The sequence below is a fragment of the Rhinopithecus roxellana genome, chromosome 5 (assembly GCF_007565055.1).
Source record: "Rhinopithecus roxellana isolate Shanxi Qingling chromosome 5, ASM756505v1, whole genome shotgun sequence".
Lineage (NCBI taxonomy): Eukaryota > Metazoa > Chordata > Mammalia > Primates > Cercopithecidae > Rhinopithecus > Rhinopithecus roxellana.
In genome coordinates this window covers 100,090,026-100,112,377 of record NC_044553.1, presented here as the reverse complement: position 1 = coordinate 100,112,377, position 22,352 = coordinate 100,090,026, and the positions used below count along the sequence as shown (strand labels likewise).

General features: G+C 37.8%; 1 protein-coding gene across 2 annotated transcripts in view; it reads right to left on the bottom strand.

Moving 5' to 3' along the window:
• Window positions 1-3,839: 3,839 nt before the first annotated feature.
• The window catches only part of SEC23A (Sec23 homolog A, coat complex II component), a 73,436-nt gene continuing 54,923 nt past the window's right edge, over window positions 3,840-22,352 (bottom strand). For both annotated transcript variants that reach the window (XM_030930000.1, XM_030930001.1), the window contains exons 15-20: window positions 21,187-21,264; window positions 17,402-17,563; window positions 15,038-15,124; window positions 12,983-13,138; window positions 11,290-11,355; window positions 3,840-5,261 (exon numbers count right to left, since the gene is read on the bottom strand). In XM_030930000.1, the coding sequence (XP_030785860.1) occupies window positions 5,172-5,261; window positions 11,290-11,355; window positions 12,983-13,138; window positions 15,038-15,124; window positions 17,402-17,563; window positions 21,187-21,264 (639 nt within the window). In that variant the 3' untranslated portion in view covers window positions 3,840-5,171. The remainder of the gene's footprint in view (window positions 5,262-11,289; window positions 11,356-12,982; window positions 13,139-15,037; window positions 15,125-17,401; window positions 17,564-21,186; window positions 21,265-22,352) is intronic.

Genomic DNA, 22,352 nt, shown 5'->3' with positions numbered 1-22,352 from the left:
ATAAAAATGTAAAGACGGATGTTAGAAAGGAAATAATCCGGCTGGGCGAGGTATCTCATGCCTGTAATCCTAGAACTTTGGAAGGCTAAGGCAGAAGGATTGCTTGAGGCCAAGAGGTCAAAACCAACCTGGCCAACACAGTGAAACCTCATCTCTATTTTTTTTAATTTTATAAAAGATAAAGGAAATAATCCTAATTGGTCTGCAGTTTGAAAATAACTGAAAAAAATATCATGTTCATTTAAAATAAAAGCAAGTGCAATAAGCCTTGGAATTTAATTTGTAACAGCCAGTAGAGAATGCATTTGCTGGGCCGGGCGCGGTGGCTCAAGCCTGTAATTCCAGCACTTTGGGAGGCCGAGACGGGCGAATCACGAGGTCAGGAGATCGAGACCATCCTGGCGAACACGGTGAAACCCCGTCTCTACTAAAAAAATACAAAAAACTAGCCGGGCGAGGTGGCGGGCGCCTGTAGTCCCAGCTACTCGGGAGGCTGAGGCAGGAGAATGGCGTAAGTCCGGGAGGCAGAGCTTGCAGTGAGCTGAGATCCGGCCACTGCACTCCAGCCCGGGCGACAGAGCAAGACTCCGTCTCCCAAAAAAAAAAAAAATGCATTTGCTTTTGACACTAAATAGATACCAAATACAACACCTAAATTTCATGCTTGGGTACAACTAGAATCCCTCTCCAATACACCTTTTCAGTTGTGTCTTTTATACCGTTTTTCTAGCAGAGAACTGGGGTATAATCTGATATATAGTATACAATGTTACAAGGCCAAAGTGTTTGGATTTTATTGGGAGGGCAAAAGGAAATGACTGAATCGGACTTATATTCAGAAATAGCACTATTGTTGCAGTGTGGAAAGTGAATTGAAAAGAGGAATAGAGACAAGGAGATTGGAGAAAGTAGGCTCGTTAGGAGGCTATTTCACCAAGCCAGGTGAGATATAATGAAGGCCGAATAACAGTAGGATAGAGAACTGGAAATAGATTATGGAAATACTAGAGAGGTTGAATTTTTACAATGTGGTTACCAAAGATGTTGAGAAGAGTAAGAGTTGAAAATGATTCTTTGGTTTCTGGCCTGAGCTAGACAACTAAGTACACTCATTAGATGCAGTCTCTGAGTCTGGGGATATGAGAGGGAAGTCTATCAAGTGGGGAACTAAACAGAGAAATGTCAGCTCAGTTTCGGAATCTGCCAATAAAAGAATAAATTTATCCTGTTACATCTGTGTACATAGATGATGTCTAAGATCATTTTTAGAGATTATGCCAATAGAAGTAGTAGATTCAAAAATAAATTCCAAAATAGTTCTGGGTAATATACCAAAGCTACTCGGTGCTGCTATTTAGCAAATATTCTTTATCCATCCTACTGTATTAGTCTGTTTTCACACTGCTATAAAGAACTACCTGAGACTGTATAATTTATGGAGAAAAAAGGTTTAATTGACTCACAGTTCCACAGGTTTAACAGGAAGCATGACTGGGAAGCCTCAGGAAACTTAGTCATGGCAGAAGGCAAAGGGGAAGCAAGCACGTCTTACCACGACAGAGCAGGAGAGCGAGCGAGCAAAGGCGGAAGTGCCACACACTTTTAAACGATCAGATCTCACGAGAACCAACTATTATGAAAACAGCAAGGGGAAAATCTGCCCCCGTGATCCAGTCACCTCCCACCAGGCCCCTCCTCCAATTTGACATGAGATTTGGGCAGGGACACAACCCAAACCATATCATCCACGTTCTTTAAAAGAGTGCTGTGGTCTAAGCGTTTGGGTTCCCTCAAAGTTCCTATGTTGAAACCTAATCTCCAATATGACATTTAAGAGGTGGTGAAACGGGAAAATTTCCCTTAACCCCCTGGCAGGGTGTACGATGAGGGTGTGGCTCGCTTCTTCAGTTCCCCAATGCTCAAACCTCTAGGGGGAGCATGCAGAAAGGCAGGTGTGGGGCTCCCACCCCACAGCAGTGTTTAGGGGTGAATGTTCACAGCTGAAGCCCCACTGGGCATGTGTTACAGTACGCTCTTTCAGTTTAGGCGTCTGTAGGCGGCTTGTGTCAGGTCAATTAGACCACCTGCCTTATCGCAAGGACAGAGGGCTTTCTGTATCCCAGGGTTTCTTGCCTTGGTATACTGGGAGAATCAGATCCCACGTGGGCTTGAAGAATGAGTGCAAGGTTTTATTGAGTGAAAGTTCTCAGCAGATGGATGGGGAGCCAGAAGGGAGATGGAGTGGGAAGGTGGTTTTCCCCTGGAGTCAGGCAGCTCAGCAGCCCGGGCACTCCTTCGGAGCCCCAGCCCAACTCCCTGTCCTTCCACTGGTTGGCCTGCCGGTGTCTACTGGAGTCTCCAGTTGTGCTCTTCTGCCGACCTGCGCCTGTCGACGTCCTGCTGTTTTTGTGTTCTTCCGCCAATGTGTTCCTCCTGATGTCCGGCCGCTTGTGTGTGCCCGCTAGGGTCTCCAGGTTGTTAAAAGCACAGGATGGGGGCATGGTGGGCCAGGGTGATCTTGGGAAGTGCAACATTTGGGCAGGAAAACAGAAATGCCTGTCTTCACCCAGGTCTGTGGGCACAGGCCTAGAGGTGAAGCCCTAACCAAGGACCATGTCCTTCCCTTCCTAGCACTTCTCTGCCTCCCTCCCAGATCAGTGGGGCCTTTAGGAAGTGATTAGAGAATGAGGGGTACACCCTCATGGATGGGATTAGTGCTTTTACAAAAGGTGCCTGTGGAAGCTTGTTCATCTCCCTTCCTTCCACCATGTGAGGACACATAGAAGGTGCCATCTAGAAAGCAGAGAGCCATCACCAGACACCAACTCTACTTGATTGTGGACTTCCCAGCCTCCAGAACTGTGAGAAATAAACTTCCATTGGTTGTAAAATACCCAGTCTAAGGTATTTTGTTCTAGCAGCCCAAATGAACTAAGACAGGGCTAAACATTCAACAGTCTATGTAAGTAGATAATTTAGAAACAGATAAATTATACACAAAAATGATCCCAGGTGATTGCTTTTAAATGGTAAGCTAAAAGGGTATGATGATATATTTGTTCATCCTTATCCCTAAATTCAGCTGTAATTGATTTAGAAGTAGAGGACAGTTTAGGGCTGAGTACCAAGACAAGAAACAATGGCACAACACCATTCTTAAAGGATATAACTTAAGAGAACAGGCAAATTAAACAGGTGTCATCATTATAATGTCTTTCCTCAATTCAAAATATGTGAACTTGGCTGGGTGCAGTGGCTCACACCTGTAATCCTAGCACTTTGGGAGGCCTAGGCAGGTGGATCGCCTGAGGTCAGGAGTTCAAGACCAGCCTGGCCAATATGGTGAAACCCCATCTCTACTGAAAATACAAAACTTAGCCTGGCGTGGTGGCAGGCGCCTATAATCCCAGTTACTCAGGAAGCTGAGGCAGGAGAATAGCTTGAACCCAGAAGGTGGAGGTTGCAGTAAGCCGAGACTGTGCCACTGCACTCCAGCCTGGGCAACAGAGCAAGACTCTGTCTCGAACAACAACAACAAAAAACTACATGAACTTCTATCTCCCTTTTTAAAAACACACTAGCCTTATGACAAAAATGAGTAACTATTGGGAGTGATAAAAAATACTCTAAGATTGATTGTGGTGATGTGATTACATAACTTCATGAAAATATTCAAAATTATTGAATTGTGTACTTTAAGTAGGTGACGTGTATGATGTGTGAATTATATCTTAAAGTTGTTTTTTTTTAAAGGAGTAGCTTTTAAATCTAATGATTTTAAATACTCTAATTTCACATTAGGCTTCTCAGGTTTTACTAGATTTCAAAATAGCCAGAAAAACAGTGAAAAGTATATTTTATTGGCATTTAGGCCTAGCACAGTTCAATTCAAATAAAATATAACAATGCAATTTATTTAAGCTAATTGAATACAACATATAAACAATTTTTTCTTAAGTTTCTGTTTTACCATCATATGATTGTGTTCATGCAAGTACAATCATTAAAACTGTCCTCCTAAGCATATATCATAGCACCACCTTTTATTTGCAGTGGTGTATGTACTTGATATGTAAATTTCATTGTCAAAACATATCTGGCTTTATCAATGTAAACATATTTGCTACAAGTAAACTTTAAAGGTAAAAGTGAATACCAATGAATAAATCAAAATAGAACTGAGCATCACATGATATAATTAAGCAAACATTATATAATACTGTTATCAATAAGAACCACAACTTAATAAATTTCACAAAAAGGAAGCAAAAACAAAAAGTAATGTGTAAACTGCCAAAGTAGTGTTAAAATACTGAAGGATATAATACAAAATTTACCTCAGAAAAACAAGGGAAAAACAACAAAACTATGCTGTGAAATCTAAATTTGGTTTAGTAGTTACAACAGTCATTTTACTGCAAAGGCTTACTAAAATGCACTCCAACAAAACCATTTATTTTCTATCTCCCTTTAAAAAAAAAACTGTTGTGTTTAGTCACATAGGTTGGATATTTTGTGGAAATTTCACATTTATTGTCAGCTGCGGGATTGTTACCCAAAAAAAACTTTCATCTCTAAAGTATCTTTCCAAATAACCAAAAACATTATCATCATGAAAATTACCATTATAAAATCAAATAATTCCTAAACAAATCATAAAAATAAATCTGCCTTACCCTAGTAAGTACATAAAAAGTGTATACATAAGTGCTGAAAATTACAGAAAAATATTCAATGAATAAGCAAAAAATGTACACATTTATCATTACTAATGTTTTTTAGTTTTCTGGCTAAAATTAACGAACAAGTTTTTAAAAGGTGAGCAAGGAAATTCAGTGCCACTTTGGGTCTGTCTGCATTATACAAATAAATTACATCTGTAGTACAAGGCAGACTCTATTTTTATTAAACATAATTAAGTTATAAAGACCTCAAATTTCTAGAACCAGTTATAACACTGTGGTAAGCAAAATAAATTTGTTCTTATTGCTCTCATTATAATTCCAGCTTAATCTACAAATGTGAATATTTTCCCTATGTTGTCTCAAACCATACTAATACAAAAAAATATAGAGCAATATCTGTTGGTTTCCACAGATAAATGGAAAAAGGAAAAAATGAAATTTGAATATTATTTCATCTTCTTAAGTGTCTTTAACATGTTTAGCACTTCAAGCAGCACTGGACACAGCAAGTTTCTTCAAGTGATCCATAAACACTTGTAAACTAACATCATCTGTAAGAATAGGTGCTCCAGACTCCTACAGGAAAAAAAGTATTTGTTATGATTAAAACATAGGGTGATACCATGGAATTTACACACAAATGTTTAAAATAGACAAGGAAATCCTTTGAAATAGAACAATGCCTATGCTCCTATTAAATAAAAAGAATCTAACTGGCCTCCGTCCCTGGTTCCTGGGAGGGAGACTCTACATCCTTAGAATTCCCTGATAATAGGAGTGTCTTTATTCATAGGCTGATGGGATCACATATGAGTTTATGCTATGAGATGAGATGAATCAGGATGGTGGCTAGTCACCACAAAGACTAACAATGTAATTAGAGGCTTGGGGCTTTAAAAGAAAGCCTGACCTCCAGACCCTTTCTCCCTGGTATTTTAACAGAAATTCCAGCTGGAAGGAAGCAAACTCATAATATCATTTTAAAAATAAACTATGCTTCTCAACTTTTCAGGTCATTTTAATTGATTTCTGTAGGTTCCAAGTAATTAACAAGAGTTAGGGAAAATTCCTATTATCCATTTTAATAAAAACTGTGTTGACAGAATGATCCTGGTAACCCAATCCATTAACAATGAAATTTTACTTCAGCAAGAGAAGGTATTTCTAGAAGATTTTTTATCTGAATTTTATATTTTTCTTCTTATACTCAAGTTCTTATTAATTATAAATATTCAGAGTCTAAAACAGGGAAATTAAGTAATTTCAGCAAATGAATGGCAAATGTGAGACGAGAACTTACAGCTCCTGTGATTCTAGTCTGGCATAGCCACAAACATGCCATAACCTCTCCTGAATAAAGGGAAATCAATTTTATCATGTTTATTCAAAAGAACTTGAAAGATCTGATAATGAAGGGAGGCAATCCCTTACTGGGATTAAGGGCATAGAGTCTGGAGCCAGAATGCCTAGGCTCAAATTCTGGCTCTGCCACTTCCTACCCATATGACTGAAGAAGTTACTTAAACTATGTCTTGGTTTCCCCACGTGTAAGACAAGGATAACAGGACCTGTCTTACACAGGTTGTTGTAATGATTAAATGAATTAAACTCTAGAAAGCAAACAGAACAATACCTATAGTATACACAGTAGACATACAACACGTTTTAGCTATTTTTATTGGTCCTTCTGTTGAAAAATCTGCAACAATGAAATACTTTAATCTAGAATTACAAGTCTCAAAACTGTAACCTAAACCAATAACAACCTCATGGCTCTTACTTTTTCTTTCTGTTACTATGCCTGATTTTTTCATTTTACAGTGTTTTCCATCTCAAGTCACGCAATCTCAGAGCCATTTCTCCAAGTCAAGACAAAATATGTGGATTTCCTAATTTACATAACACAGAGCTCCTACTTGAAATTATAAATACCAATGCTCAATTCAATTTTATAAAAATTAGCAGTTAGCTGATCTCAAATTTTCAAATGGACCCTTTTTCTATTCAAAATATATCCAAGATTAAGCAGAAAGGTACAAGCTTTATATTATTCAGTATACGAAGTACTACAGCAACAGAGGCCTCCAGCACCGTCACAGAAGTGTTGCAGTGGCGCCCTCTTACGGCCGTTCATGGATAATACTTATCATAGGGTCCTCGATTTCTGACCCCCTAAAAATCCTGTGAGCTATTAGAGTCCATTAATTTTTAGTAAAATGCTTGTTTACTAAGTTATTTCCCTTAAATGCAATCAGCAAATTAACTTAATGATTAAAAATTCAGAATCTGGAGTCAGACAGACCTTGGCTAAAATCTAGACCCTGCCACAGTTTAGCTACATGATCTTGCATAAAATACTTAATCTATATGAGTCTCAATTTCCTCTCATGAAATATAGGATTACTAGTATCCACCTTATAAAAGTTAAATGAGAGTACACTAAAAGCATAGTGACTAAAATGTAGTAGATTCAGTTTATTAGATATCATGATTATTAAAATGTTAACATCATTACTCATAAAAATCTTAAGAAAGACCTGAGCACTCTTATTTATGCCTGTAATGCCCCTACTTCCAGGCAGTAACAATTACACTTCATAGTTTAAAATAGGTTTCCTTTCCCATGTTAAATATAAGAAGTGACTTTTTTTCCATTGATAACAGTGAAAACTAATCGCTAATATTTACTGAGTATTACTGTCCATTTCAAGCACCTTTTATTAAACTCTATAGACAAGGAAGTGAAAACAAAGAGAAGTCAAGTAACTTGCAGAGTCTGCATTTTCCATTACCAGCCTTCCACCCTTCCAAGATTAGTCTCCTTTACTTGTTATAACCTCCCCACCTTTTAGAACTTTTGGACCTTGGATTCAATTTATTTATCTATATTACAAAAACTCCTCAACTCCTAACCACCTCCATAGATTTCCAATATTCTAATCTCTGCTCTCTCCTGTCCAGATCTATTGTATTCAATATATGCTATGTTTAAGGTGCTATGGAAAATCAAAAATGAAAATGACAGTTATTGCCTCAAGTAATGAATAATCTAACAGGAGCAATGCCATAAGAAATGGAGGGGGGAAAAGGGATGACAGGACAGGGATATTACACAAATTCAATCATGCAATTGTAGGATGGTGCTATGGTTTGAATATCCGTCCCTTCCAAAACTCATTTTGAAAATCCCCAATGTGGCAGTATAAAGGCAGGGCCTTTAAGAGGTGACTGGGTCATAAGGCCCTCATGAAACAATTAAAATCTATTCATGGATTTTCCCAGGCCCGGTGGCTCACACCTGTAATCCCAGCACTCCGGGAGGCCAAAGTGGGCAGATCACGAGGTCGGGAGATCGAGACTATCCTGGCCAACACGGTGAAACCCCGTCTCTACTAAAAATACACAAAAAAATTAGCTGGTATTGTGGTGTGCACCTGTCGTCCCAGCTACTCAGGAGGCTGAGGCAGGAGAATCACTTGAACCCAGAAGGCGGAGGTTGCAGTGAGCCAAGATCACGTCACTGCACTCCAGCCTGGCAACAGAGCAAGACTCCGTCTCAGAAAACAAAACAAATCAAAACAAACAAACGAAAAACATTATGGAAGCATGCTCTAGAAATTTTTAGTAAATAAAATGGGCCCTCACCACTGCTGCAAAAGTCTTTTATTAATCTTCAGTTGATTTTTGTATTCTTTACAACTGTTTTTAAACTTTTCTAGTTTTTTTGGTCCTTAACTCCAGCCTTTTTCACTCCTAAATAATCTCATATTATTGAAAAGAAACAGGCAATTATCCAATGTGAGTTTTCACTCCAGCTAAAAAACCTTTCTGTCTTCACTCTTCTTACCTTTTGCTTTTGCAGAAATAAGTGTCCTGCCTCCTTACCAATGCTTAACCTCCATATAGTGCTTATGATCATATTCTCTCCTGAAGATCTTAAATATCTGTTCTTTTGTGTCTTTCCTATACTGGTTCTTTATGCTTGGTCTCCAAATAAGTTCTATACCCTTACTGTAATAACAATCATCTGCCTATCCTACTGCTTATTCTCAGGTTAAATCTGCAAAAGAATCATTCATACTTTCAACCTCCGCTTCTTTGCCACCCACTAATTCCTTATAAATTTGTCTTCTTACTCAACCACCATACTAAAGCCGCTTACAGAAGGCCACAAATAACCTATCCATCAAATCCAAGCACCTTTTCTCACTCTGTATCCCCCTTCAACTGTCTGCAGCATGTCTGTTACCTCCTTCTTCTTCCTTCTATAGAGTCACCTTTTATGACACACTATTCTTTTCATTCTGCCTCTCTGATAATTCACTAAACACTCCTACCACTTGTACTCCCCTGAAGTTTTTTGTCTCATCTCTCCTTTACCTCTTTACTCTCTCTTTAGACAAGCATTTACTGTGATGACTTCAAGTATCACCTTTCTCATCCTTGCCCTGACCATCAAACCCAAATTGCCAACAGCCTACTCAACATGGCCATAATCAATATGGTCATTTTATTGTGGCTCAATAAGGCCTTCTAGATAGTACCTCAAACTCATTGTCTAAACCAAACAATTTCTCTCCACTATCTCATTTATTGACACATGTTCTCCTGGTCACTCAGGCTCAAAACCCCAAAATACCCTGTTTCCCCTCACCTATTTTTTAAAAATTCAAGACTACTACATTAAAGTTGAGAGAGAAGTACAATAAACACCCACAGAGCATACCTAAATCCTAAATTAACTGTTAACATTTTGCCACATATGCTTTATGTTTCTACACTATTTTTCCTTTTTTCTTCTTTTTGTTGAATAACTTCTGGAAATTGAAGCCATCATGACATTTTATCCCTAAATACTTCAATATGTATCTCCTAAGCATCAAGAAGAATCTCCCACATAACCACACCATTATCACTCTCAAGAAATTTAATAATTCTGTACTAGTTATCTGATATATGATCTATATTCAAATCTCACAAATCATCCCAATTATATTCTTTATAGCTATTCTCTCCCTCTAATCCAGGATCCAATCAGAATTCAGATTTTGTGCATAGTTGCCATGCCCTGGAATAATTACTTTCCTGCAACTTCTAATCAAGTCCTATTGAGTCTACTTTTGAAATATCTCCCAAATCTATTCCTTTCACCATCTTGTCTTTATTCCCTCTCACTTGGATTATTTTCATAAATATACTTTCAATCTACAGATTGCTTCCATTTAATCAATGGTATAGATTCAACTATACTATCTAAGACTCAAATCTGCCCCTCTGTCCACCTTCAATGACTCTCCATTACTTACCAAATAAATACTCAACTTCTCACTCCTCAACCTGACATTCAAGATCCTCCACAATTTAGTTGTACAACACATTTCCGTTTTATGTTCTTCTAGTCAGCTCTACATGTAGTCTTTTATCTCAGCCCATACTATTCTCTACCTAGATTTCCCTTCCTCATGCAATTTCCAATTACCGAAATAACCATTCTTTAAATGAAATGTTTCTTTTTTCTGAGCTCTTTTCTGATTACATACCCTCTTCCTGCTACCACCATGTGACCTCCTTCCATCTTCCTCTTCTAACCTTTTAATGCTTGATAGTTTTTTTGGGGTGGAGTCTCGCTCTGTTGCCCAGGCTGGAGTGCAGTGGCGCGATCTCGGCTCACTGCAAGCTCCTTCTCCCGGGTTCCCGCCATTCTCCCGCCTCAGCCTCCCGAGTAGCTGGGACTACAGGCGCCCGCCACCACGCCCGGCTAATTTTTTGTATTTTTAGTAGAGACAGGGTTTCACCGTGTCAGCCAGGATGGTCTCGATCTCCTGACCTCGTGATCTGCCCATCTCGGCCTCCCAAAGTGCTGGGATTACAGGCTTGAGCCACCGCACCCGGCCAGTACTTGATAGCTTTCTAAGGACAAATATCCCATTCTGCCTTGTCATTTACACAGGTATGTATCTTATCTCTAATATTAGACTACAAGCTCTTCAAAGGCATGGTTAATAACTGCACCCTAAAGAGCCAATACAAAGTCCTAAACATACTGGACATTCAATAAATGCTGATATATTATACCAAGAGGTTAATACTTTTTTTTTTTAAGAGATGGAGTCTTGCTATGTTGCCCAGGTTGGTCTCAAACTCCTGGCCTCAAGTGATCCTCCTGCCTCAGCCTCTCGAGCAGCTGGGATTACAGGCATAAGCCACCACACCCAGCAGGACTTTTACCAAATTAAACTATACCAATAATGATTTGCAGGGTTCCTGCCCCTCCTGCTCAACTATGATTCCTGGCCTCTCTTGGCTTATTGTGGCCTTTTGTGGTTCACAACCTAGCATTAAACTTGAGTCACCACTTCCTGTCTTATACACTTTATTGCTTTTTGTCTCAAGGGTATAGTGCTAAACTTGGAGTCTATTTGATAGGATCACTTTTTTCTATGGTGTCACCAAATATTAATTCTGTTTCCTACTCTCATTTTTACATTACTTTTCCAACAGAAATCATTACTAAATACACAGGGAAAAAAATGTAGCTTTCACTAAAATAGCAAACAATAAATACACAAAGAAATAATTTCCAAGACCTGCTATTTAAACTTACCTGCCCCCAGGCATACATATTATTATGAGTCTGTGAAGGGTTGACTTTTGAAAGGAGGAAACGGGCCTTAAAAGCAAAGAAGAAATAACATTATCCACAGAAAATTTCAGTCAATATCAGCTGAATAATTATATCATGCAAAATCAATTTTATTTAGTACGTGTTGGTAAAATTAATTTTATTAAATTAATTTTTAAAAGATTAAACTTTGAAATGTATAGGTCACTATGTGTTACAAATAAATAATAAATGCACCTCTTCTCTCCAAATCACACATCCAAAATAACAAATACATTGTTGAATCCAAAACTCAGCATATAAAAATTATGTGTGCAACAATTATGACAAGGTTAGTGTGAAATTACAAAATATTCGGTCAGAAGTTCAAAATCCCAAATAATGATAAAAATAAAAGCCACAAAAATCTGTGTGTTCTTTTGCTTAAAATAATGACCCTTACGCTTTCTTAAACCACAGGTGATTCTATGAGACAAGTGATCCAACATTTCATCCTTCTACCCACTATGGCTTATCATCAAGAAAATAATAACCAGAGTAAAAAAGGAAATATAAGTGAGATGTCAATGAAAGAACCAGTAAGATTTTTAATTCGTAATGGAAGCACATAGACAGAAACATCTTTTGAAGTTTAGTATCATACAAAATCTTTTTCTACTCTCTAAGGAATCAGTTTAACCTAACAGTGAAGAGCACTGGCCCTGGAGTACCGGACTCAAATCCCACTCCTGCATTTACTGTGTTTCCTTGGCCATAAGTAACCTAGATCTCAGCTTTATTATCTGTTAAATGAAAATAACACTAGAATTCTTATGCGGATCAAATGAGGTAACGCACGCAGAAGTACTTTTGTAAATTCTCAATACAAAATAACTCATGTAAATACAAAATACTCATGTAAAACTAATAATTATCATTTCTGAGTAACAGTTATTGATATTTGCTACCTATTTTATAATACCGTACTAGGCATTAGGGAATACAAAGCATAGTCCCTGCCTTCAAAGAGCAAGTAAAACAAATGAATAACAACTTACAATTAATTTATTATAACTCTTTTAAGAATTACAAAAGAGAAGTAAGAAGTATTTTATGAGAGTATGTTAAGAAACCTAACTTAGAATTCTGAAGGTCTCAAAGCAACTGTGTAGGTATGTACATGTATCTAATGTATATGTATCCTCATAATCCTAAAAACCACAAAACCTTTTCATAATACCACAGTGTTTTCCTATTACATAAAATTTTCTTTTCTAGAAAACTGGAATGATAGAATGAAGACAATGGAAAAATGTAAGTTACCACAAATGTCATATCCATAGACTTTAAGAGTAAATAAAGAGCTTTAAGAAAAGTATATTATTTTCCAAGCTGCTCACATCTTCTTGTTCAGCCAAAGCTAGTGTATCACCATAATGCCATCCTGGCCCTGTTCAGGAAGTTAGGCTAGAGACAGGAGATGATGGAAACTGCCAAGTTTAGGCAACTAGTCAATAATCTTACTGCCTTGCTCTCAAAAGCTAATGCAAAAAGTAAGCACTAATACCTTCCCCTCCTATCTCCTTACCTTTCTGTCCGCTTTATGAAGCAATCTATTAAAATCAGAAGGCAAGGAGGTACACCTCACTGCAAACCTAACAACAAACAAACACACAAACAAATTAATACTACTTACCTGGCTGCCTCCATGTTCAGTGTCAATGTATCTTGGCATTGGAAATCTGGAGTGAAGAATTTCCTGTGCATCATCCACTGGGGCTTGCAGAAGGTGGCGGAAATTTTCATATTCAGGCATGTCCTGGTATCCTGACTTCCGCCACTGTGCTATGGTCTAATTTTAAAACAATTAAAGAAGTTACTTTAAATTTCTTGCCCATCCAAAAATCTTGAGATTTTTCCAAAGACAGTAATCTTTAGAAACTAAGAAAATTATAGACCATTATTCCATTTACCTCAACTTTTTAAAAGTTAAAAACATTAATTTCAGTAGAGAAAATATTCTTAATAAATATAAAATTAGAGTATTTCTTCTCCTTTAAAAGTAAAATGAAAGAATACATAGGTAAGTCAGAAAATTTTTAAAACACTATGCTTATCAAATGAATGTTAGTTAAAAGCTATCTACCTAAGCTTATGATGCGTGACAGCAATTTAATCAATCCATTTATTAAGGTAAGTAGCTCTAAAAACCATGTAACTAAATCATCTAAAATCTTATGCCTGGTTTATTTTCTAAGTTAGCTGAATCAGTCAACACATTCTTCTATAGCTTTATACCTCTGTATAAAACGATCATGTGCATTGCTGATTTCTCCTTTAACAAACTACTTGAAAAAGTAAAAATCACCATAAAACAAACAAAAAGCAAAAAAAAAAAAAAGCTCTGTCAGTATTACAGGTTTTTTTATTTTTTAACAGAGGCAACGAAGTTAAAACAGGTAAGGGCATTAGAAACTGGTATCAACTAAAAATAATTTACAATAATAAAAATAATTAAATCTTTTAAAAGTCCTGGGTAGGTCAGGCGTGATGGCTCACGCCTATAATCCCAGTACTTCGGGAGCCTGAGGCGGGCAGAACACCTGAGGTCAGGAGTTCGAGACCAGCCTGGCCAACATGGTGAAAACCTGTCTCTACTAAAAGTGCAAAAATTATCTGCGCATGGTGGCGTGCGCCTGTAATCCCAGCTACCCAGGAAGCTGAGGCAGGAGAATCGCTGGAACCCAGGAGGCAGAGGCTGCAGTCAGCCAAGATAGCTCCACTGCACTCCAGCCTGGGTGAAAGAGCAAGCCTCAGTCTCAAAAAAAAAAAAAAAAAAAAAAGTCCTGGGTAGTACTACTTAAAAGAATATTTTGAGCAATGCCTTTATTATTACAGTACAAATCTTTTTTAAAATTTTTTTTGTAGAGAGGGGGTCTCACTATGATGCCCAGGTTAGTCCTGAACTCCTGGGCTCAAGTAATCCTCCTGCCTTGGCCTCCCAAAGGGCTGGAATTAGAGGCATGAGCCACCACACCCAGCCACAGGGCAAATCTAAATTCATTTACAATTAAAGCAACTGAAAAAATTAATCTACAGAAGTTACTAAAATACTAGACTAGAAGTTTGAGAGCAGACCTGTGAAAAAAGAACATCTGTATCTTCCAAAGCATCCAAAGGAAGCACTTAACAATTGGCTGAATGAATAACTGAAGGAATGAATCAAGGTCTGCTAAATATCTGGATTAAAGCTTAATAGCTACTAAAATCTTCTGCTCTCTGTAATCATTTACCATTCCAATTAAGTGAAGTTACAAATTTTAATTAACATATGCTTTAAGTGAGTTTTCAAGATCATGCAGAACACTTAATAATAACTTATAATGATTGCATAATATAAAAGGAAAGCCTGCCCACTGACGAAGACTGACTTTTCCCCTCTTAATGTCTTCAGGTAAAAGCCAAAAGTGCCCTTTGTCTATGTACAGTCAGTGTTCTTACTTTCACAACACTATGCTTTGTGCAAAATCCAATCGTGTGTGGATGAATGAATAAAATAATCACATGTGGGTAAATTGCAATTGAAGCCTAAAACCTTATAGTAGGCAGAATAATATTTTATATATACTTCATAAAAATGAAAATCAAAGTTTATCATAGATGAAACACTAGCCATACAATAAGAGGGAAGAAAACTTTTCTAAGTAAAAAGACTTTACATGCATAGCTTTAAATGCTATTGAAATCTTACCTCACCATGATAAATCAAAATCTGGAAGAATGTGTCCATGAGAAGAATACGATCTGCAAGAATGCTACTGCTATCAAGAAGAACCGGCTAACATAAAGAAAACAATGAGAAATGAGGAAAAAGGAAAAATAAACTACTTAACAGTATAAAATAGATGTTTCCAGGTTATTTTCCAAGTTTCCTTTTTCTTTTTCTTTTTTTTTTTTTGTAGACAGGGTCTTGCTCTGTCATCTAGGCTGGTGTGCAGTGGCATGGTCTCAGCTCACTGCAGCCTCAAACGCCCAGGCTCCAGCAATCCTCCCACCTCAGACCCCCGAGTAGCTGGGACTACAGGTGTGTAACACCACGTCCAGCTAACTTTTTCATTTTTTTTTTTTGTAGAGACAGGGTCTCACTGTGCTTCCTAGGCTGGTCTCAAATTCCTGGATTCAAGTGATCCTCCTGCCTCAGCCTCCCAAAGGCTGAGATTATAGGCTCAGCACTAAATTTGAAATTTAGGCCACTACACATGGCCTAAACTTCAAATTTATATTTTATTACTTAACATCTCTTGCTATTATGAATTCTTATAGTATACTTTAATTTTTTAAGGAATCTCTTTAATCTGAGGTAAAAAAGTCAAGAAGAATTCAAGGATAACTCCTAAGCCTAATGGGGAAAGGCCTGGGATAGAGCAAATTTGGAGCACATGGGAAAATAATTCTGCATATGAAATGAAAGGGAGTAGTCTGAACTGATGACATGAATTTAGGTCTCACATGCACAAAGATGTTAATTAAAGCAATGGGATTAGACTACATCACTGAGAGAGAAGGAAGACAGGGAAAGCCAGAAGATTGATCCCTTAAGCATGTCAACACTCAGAAGTCTGAAAGGGTAAAACTAGGAAAAGACTGAGAAGGAATGGTGAGTGAGTTAAGAGGAAAACCAGGAAGGTATAGTAGGTGTCACAGAAGCCTAGGGCAAAAGGTTTTCAAGGACTGAGTACTAGTGAGGACTAGGTAAATACTGTTGAGAGCTCTGGTGAGATGTAGGACATTGCTGGTCTTTAAAAGAGCCATTTCAATATAATGTTAGGGACAAAAGTCTTACTTACATAGGTTGAGAAGACAATGTGAGATGAGAAAGTATAAACAACAAATAACTTTTTTGAGTTCAACTCTCACCAGGAGCAGAGAAATGGGGTGGTAGTTATAGAAAGCATGGGTCATGGTGGGCGGGTTTTGTCCGTTTTTTGTAAACATGAGTGTTGTTATGGTTTCTATGCTATTTAATAAGAATGATCCAGATGGACAGAAAGTAATGATATAGGACAGAAAGAAGATAACTCCAAAAGCAAACCCCTAAGAAAATGAAGCTGATAGGATTCATGGATTAAATGAAAAGGTTGAAATTAATGGGAGCAGGCACTAGGGATAGTGGGATTCCAACTTTCTTCTAAACACTATTCTACATTTTTCAGATGTCTACAATGTATGTGTATTGCTCAGAAGAAAAAAAAAAAGTTATTTCTAAAACATTCCTGATTCAAAGAATATGAGGCCAAAATACATACAGCCAAACCAACATATTAAAAGTATATATTTTCCTAGAAAAATAGAAACTATTTGACAAATTACAAAAAAAATATTGTTAACGAAATAAAACATTTTGCCCATTATTTTACAAAACCGTGAATAATAGTATCATGAGGGATCATTAATCAATAGGTATTTTAAATATTCTCTTTATATTGACCTTACTATTTTCAAATTCAGTAACTACATACTTACAAGTAGTAAAACAGACCATTTTAACTATAGAATGGAAAAATGGCTCATTTGCTGACAGTTTAAAATAAGTGGAACAGTCTGCTAAGAAGGTTAAATGGATAACTTTATCAATCTTCTAAGCATATGTCTTTACAGTCAACTATTTTTTATGTTCTCAAAAAAACAAAGGAAAATGAGATTAAAACAAATGACTTTGTTTAGACAGAATGTCATAACTGTCATAGATATTAAATTCTGGAATAAGCTACAGTCTACAGAATCATAATCACTTCTGGATATTGTTAAAGACACAAAGAATAATCATATGCTTTGGAGGATCTGATCAACCAAATGGCTGGACAAAATGATCTAAAAGTCTCTTCCATCTCATTAAAAAAAAAAAAATTTAAGGATCTTCTAATACAGCCTACGTGGTATCTAGCATATAGTAAATATTCATAAATATTTTAAGTGAATATATAAATAGGTTGAGATGTCCATTCATTTAAATTCTCATATTTAGTAACTATATCTATTTTTTTAGTTGTTTTCACTTTTTTAATGCCACACATTGCAATAACAAGACCAATTTATTTTTTTCTGTCCCTCTTACCTCTGGTGGTCCACTAAAAGAATATGCATACAGGATAGGCTGAATCATAATTAGAGACTGGGTCAGATCCTGACGCATAAAATGGTGACGATAATATGAACTCTCATCAGGACTATTGTTAAAAACTTGCAGGAAAGAAGATCTTCTTAAATGAAACATAAACTGTAAGATAAACATGTGAGATAGTTGTTACTAATTTTAATATTACAACAGGTGTTTACTATTAGCAAAAACATTTGATTACAAACTATTAACAACATAACAAAACATGTTATTACAAGAATTTATATCCCTCAGAAAGGAATCCTATTCACGAAATTTATCAACAGCCTAAAAATAAAATTCTGGCCGGGAGCAGTGGCTCATGCCTGTAATCCCAGCACTTTGGGAGGCCAAGGCAGGTGGATCACCTGAGGTCAGGAGTTCGAAACCAGCCTGACTAACATGGAGAAACCCCATCTCTCCTAAAAATACAAAAAATTAGCCAGGTGTGGTGACGCATGCCTGTAATCCTAGGTACTCAGGAGGCTGAGGCAGGAGAACTGCTTGAACCCAGGAGGTGGAGGTTGCAGTGAGCTGAGATTGCACCATTGCACTCCAGCCTAGGCAACAAGAGCAAAACTCCATCTCAAAAATAAATAAATAAATAAATAAAATTCTACAAGAAAAAAATTAAAGTAAGAAAGAAAAAAAAATTTTAAGTTAAAGTAAGAAAAGGATGGCTGGGCATGGTGGCTCACACCTGTAATCCCAACACTCTGGGATGGCTTGAGGCCCAGGAGTTGGAGACCAGTTTAGGCAGCATAACAAGACCTTGTCTGTATTTAAAAGAAAAAAAAAAAGACAAAAGCGCCTTGCTCAAATCTAAGTTATTCAGAGGCTGGTGCCAGGTTCTTTGTTTTTAATCCTCCCCACTCTGACGATATCTTTGGGCTTTTTTATTACTACTCATTACCAACACCAAAAGATTCTAAGAAGATATAAAAATAAATTACAGATTTTCTACTTTTTATATGACTGATACGATTTGACTGTGTCACCACCCAAATCTCACCTTGAATTGTCAATTCAAGTTTACTTGTCAAGGCAGGGCCAGGTGGAGAGAAGTGAATCATGTCGGGGGGCAGTTTCCCCCATACTGTTCTTGTGGTAGTAAGTCTCAGGAGATCTGATGGTTTTATAAATGGGAGTTCCCCCGCACATGCTCTCTTGCCTGCTGCATTGTTAAGATGTGTCTTGCTTCCCCTTAGCTTTCCACCATGACTGTGAGTCCTCCCCAGCCACGTGGAACTGTGAGTCAATTAAACCTCTTGGCCAGGCATGGTGGCTCACGCTTGTAATCCTAGCACTCTGGGAGACTGAGGCAGGTGGATCACCTGAGGTTGGGAGTTCAAGACCAGCCTGGCCAACATGGTGAAACCCCATCTCTACTAAAATTACAAAAAAAGATTAGCCAGATGTGGTGGCACGCGCCTGTAACCCAGCTACTCGGGAGGCTGAGGCACAAGAATTCCTTGAACCAGGGAGGCAGAGGCTGCAGTGAGCTGAGATGGCATCACTGCACTCCAGCCTAGGTGACAGAGTGAGACTCTGTCTCAAAAATAAATAAATAAATAAATAAACAAACCTCTTTCCTTTATAAATTACCCAGTCCCAGGTATGTCTATTAGCAGCATGAGAACTAATACAATGACTTAAAAATTGTACTGGGAAGGGTCTACACTGATATAAAACACACACACACACACACCCATATAATTTCTTAATATTTAACGTTTTCCCTATACCTAAGAAACATTCTCCAGATTTTGTTTCACTGCTTCTTTCTCCTTTCACTTTCTTCCCCTCCACCTACTCCTTACATGAAAGAAATCAAAAAGAGTCTGAGTTAGACCTGAATAATGGATAGCTACATTGGGTCTTTGATAAAACTGATTAAGATCAGCCAGAAAGTATTCCCACTTGTCTTTAGACACTTCTCTTAAATTCCTCCAACCCTCAGGTCCCAAGTGCCTATATGTTGCTCCTGTCTGGGACTCACTCAACAGTTTTCTCCCAACATGTCACTCACTGAAATTCTCATTCCTATTTTGTTTTCAGGATCCATAATTCATTGAGAGGCTCTTGCATCCCTTACTACTTCAGTCATTCCTGTTTACTCACAGAAATGACTAATTGGTAAATGTTAGGTAATATTTTGGGGATGAAGACTTCCCTTAAATTTGGTCTATGCCATCTTTTAGAAGACTATCAGACTTTGAAAACCCAAGACAAAAGGTATTCCAGGGTCCTCTGCTTCCTATTTCCAGGAAAGGGAGAAAGATGGAAATGTCCAGATCTCTCTGAAGATCTAAAAGCCCAACAAGAAGGCTTGAGGCAGGGAGAGAAGAGAAAGAAAGGAAAGTGTGGAGATACTTAGTCAAATACTTAGGCTAATGTCCTCAATCATTTTCCTATTAGCTTCTGCTACAAAAATGACAAAACAAAGAATTTTACATGCCTTAAGACAAGCAGACCTTGCCTTTTCCTGGTTCTCCAAAATCTCACCAGAGGTTTTAGGGAAGTCTCCCCTCTATAAGCATGGAGTTTCTGGGTTATAGATTAATCAACAATAAAGGATCCTCAAAACAAAAAAACAAAAAACCAAAAAACAGAGCAGCTCTGAAAAAGAAAGCTGATGCTTTAAACAAAGTTCTCATGGGCAAAAATACGAATTTCCACATCTCAATATTAATCATCCTTCCAAGTTAAGCTAAAAGGCCACCTCCTCCTTCAAAAGATATATAAAATCATCCATTTAGAAGGATTCCTTTAAGTTTCCTTTAAATTCTGTATATCTCTCATAGCATTTCTCAGTTTCTGTTCTGTGCTGTTTATGTGTATTTCACATCTCGCCCTTTAGACTAAAAGCTCCTTGCAAGAGGGATCCATCTCAGTCACCTGTATCCTCCTAAAGTTCCTTGCACATAGTACTGTGAACATAGAGACTTAAAAATATCTATCAAATCAACAGGAAGATGGAGGGAGAGATTCCACTGCTCCAGGTGGAAAATATTCTGTAAGGTAAATCAAATTAGTTTCTTTTCTATTTATCTAGTCTGGCCCCATAAAATTGTTCTCAGGTGATGGTACTATACTGTAAGACTAGCTAACTGGTAAAATTACCTCAGATGAAGTCCTTCTGGTACCACTATAATTAGGTCCCCTTATGTCAAATGGAAAACTAACCAGCCTGACACCTAATTCTGTCCACTGCAGGGTTCCAGTGTAAGTCTCTATTCACCACAAATAAATGACTATGTGCAAGGCCAATATAAAAATACTATATACTTTTCACCAACTACTCACAGCACAATATTAATTTCTTAGCTATCTCAAACTTACCTAACAAAAAGAATAACTCAATAAAATAGGTACTATGAAAAGAGTAATAAAAAAGGAAAAATGAGGCTCAATGCTACTGGCCACACAAGAAAAGAATATGGGTCTGGCTGGGTGTGGCAATCTTAGCACTCTGGGAGGCCAAAACAGAAGGACTCCTTGAGGCTAAGAGTTCAAGACCAGGCTGAGCAACATAGCAGGAAACCATCCCTACCAAAAAAAATTAGCTGGGCATGGTGGTACACACCTGTAGTCCTGACTACTCAGGTAAGCCCCAGAGTTCCAGGTTACAGTGAGCTATGATGGAGCCACTACACTTCAGCTTGGGTGACACAGTGACAGCCTGTCTCTAAAAAAGAAAAAAAAAAAGAAAAGAAAAGAATACGAATCTTTTACCTACTTACCTGTGGATAAAGGGAGAAAGTTTCTGAAAATCTGAAGGAACTTGGGTCATCTTTATGATATTCTCCAAATTTCTGACACTAAATAAAATAAAATGTGTTAGTAATTTATTTCCTGGAATAAGAGCTAACACTGTTGCCTATAAATATTCTATTTACAAGAAGTTACCAATCATCAGGAAGCAGATACTTGATAAAGGATAAAATCATAGTATTACTTATAGACTTACCAAGAGACAAAACCAAAGAAAAAACATTAAATTTCAGAAACAAACACCACATTGTCCCAATGTAATTAATAACTCACCTTAAAATATTTGGATATTTTTTAACTAAGTGTCTCTCACAACAAATAAAGAGCTCTTAGATAACAACAAAAAAGCTCAACATGTGCCCTGAAACACCAAAAAGGCTGGCACAGTGACTGACGCCTGTAATTCCAGCACTTTGGGAAGCCAAGGCAGGAGGACTGTTTGTCCCTAGGAGTTCGAGATCAGCCTGAACAAAATAGCAAGACTTCCATCTCTATTTAAAAAAAAAAAAAAAACATTTGGCGAGGCGCAGTGGCTCACACCTGTAATCCCAGCACTTCGGGTGGCCGAGGCAGGCGGATCACAGGGTCAGGAGTCCAAGACCAGCCTGGCCAACATGGTGAAACCCTGTCTCTACTAAAAATACAAAAATAAGCCAGGCATGGTGGTGCACGCCTGTAATCCCAGCTACTTGGGAGGCTGAGGCAAGAGAACTGCTTGAATCCGGGAGGCAGAGGTTGTAGTGAGCCAAGATCGCACCACTGGACTCCAGCCTGGGTGGCAGAGCAAGATTCTATCTCAAAAAAAAAAAAGTTTTGAGCCAGGTGTAGTGACTCATGCCTATAATCTGAGCACTTTGGGAGGCCAACACAGGAGGATCACTTGAGCCCAGGAGTTTGACACCATCTTGGGGAACACAATGAGATCCTGTCTCTACAAAAAATTTTAAAAATTAGCCAGGCATGGTTGCATATGACTATAGTCCCAGCTACTCAAGAGGCTGTGGTAGAAGGATTGCTTGAGCCTAGGCGGTTGAGGCTACTCTGTAAGCCATGATCGTGCCAACGCAAGCCAGCTTGGGAGACAGAGCAAGATCCTATCTCGAAAAAGAAAAAAACAGTTTTTTTGAACATCTGT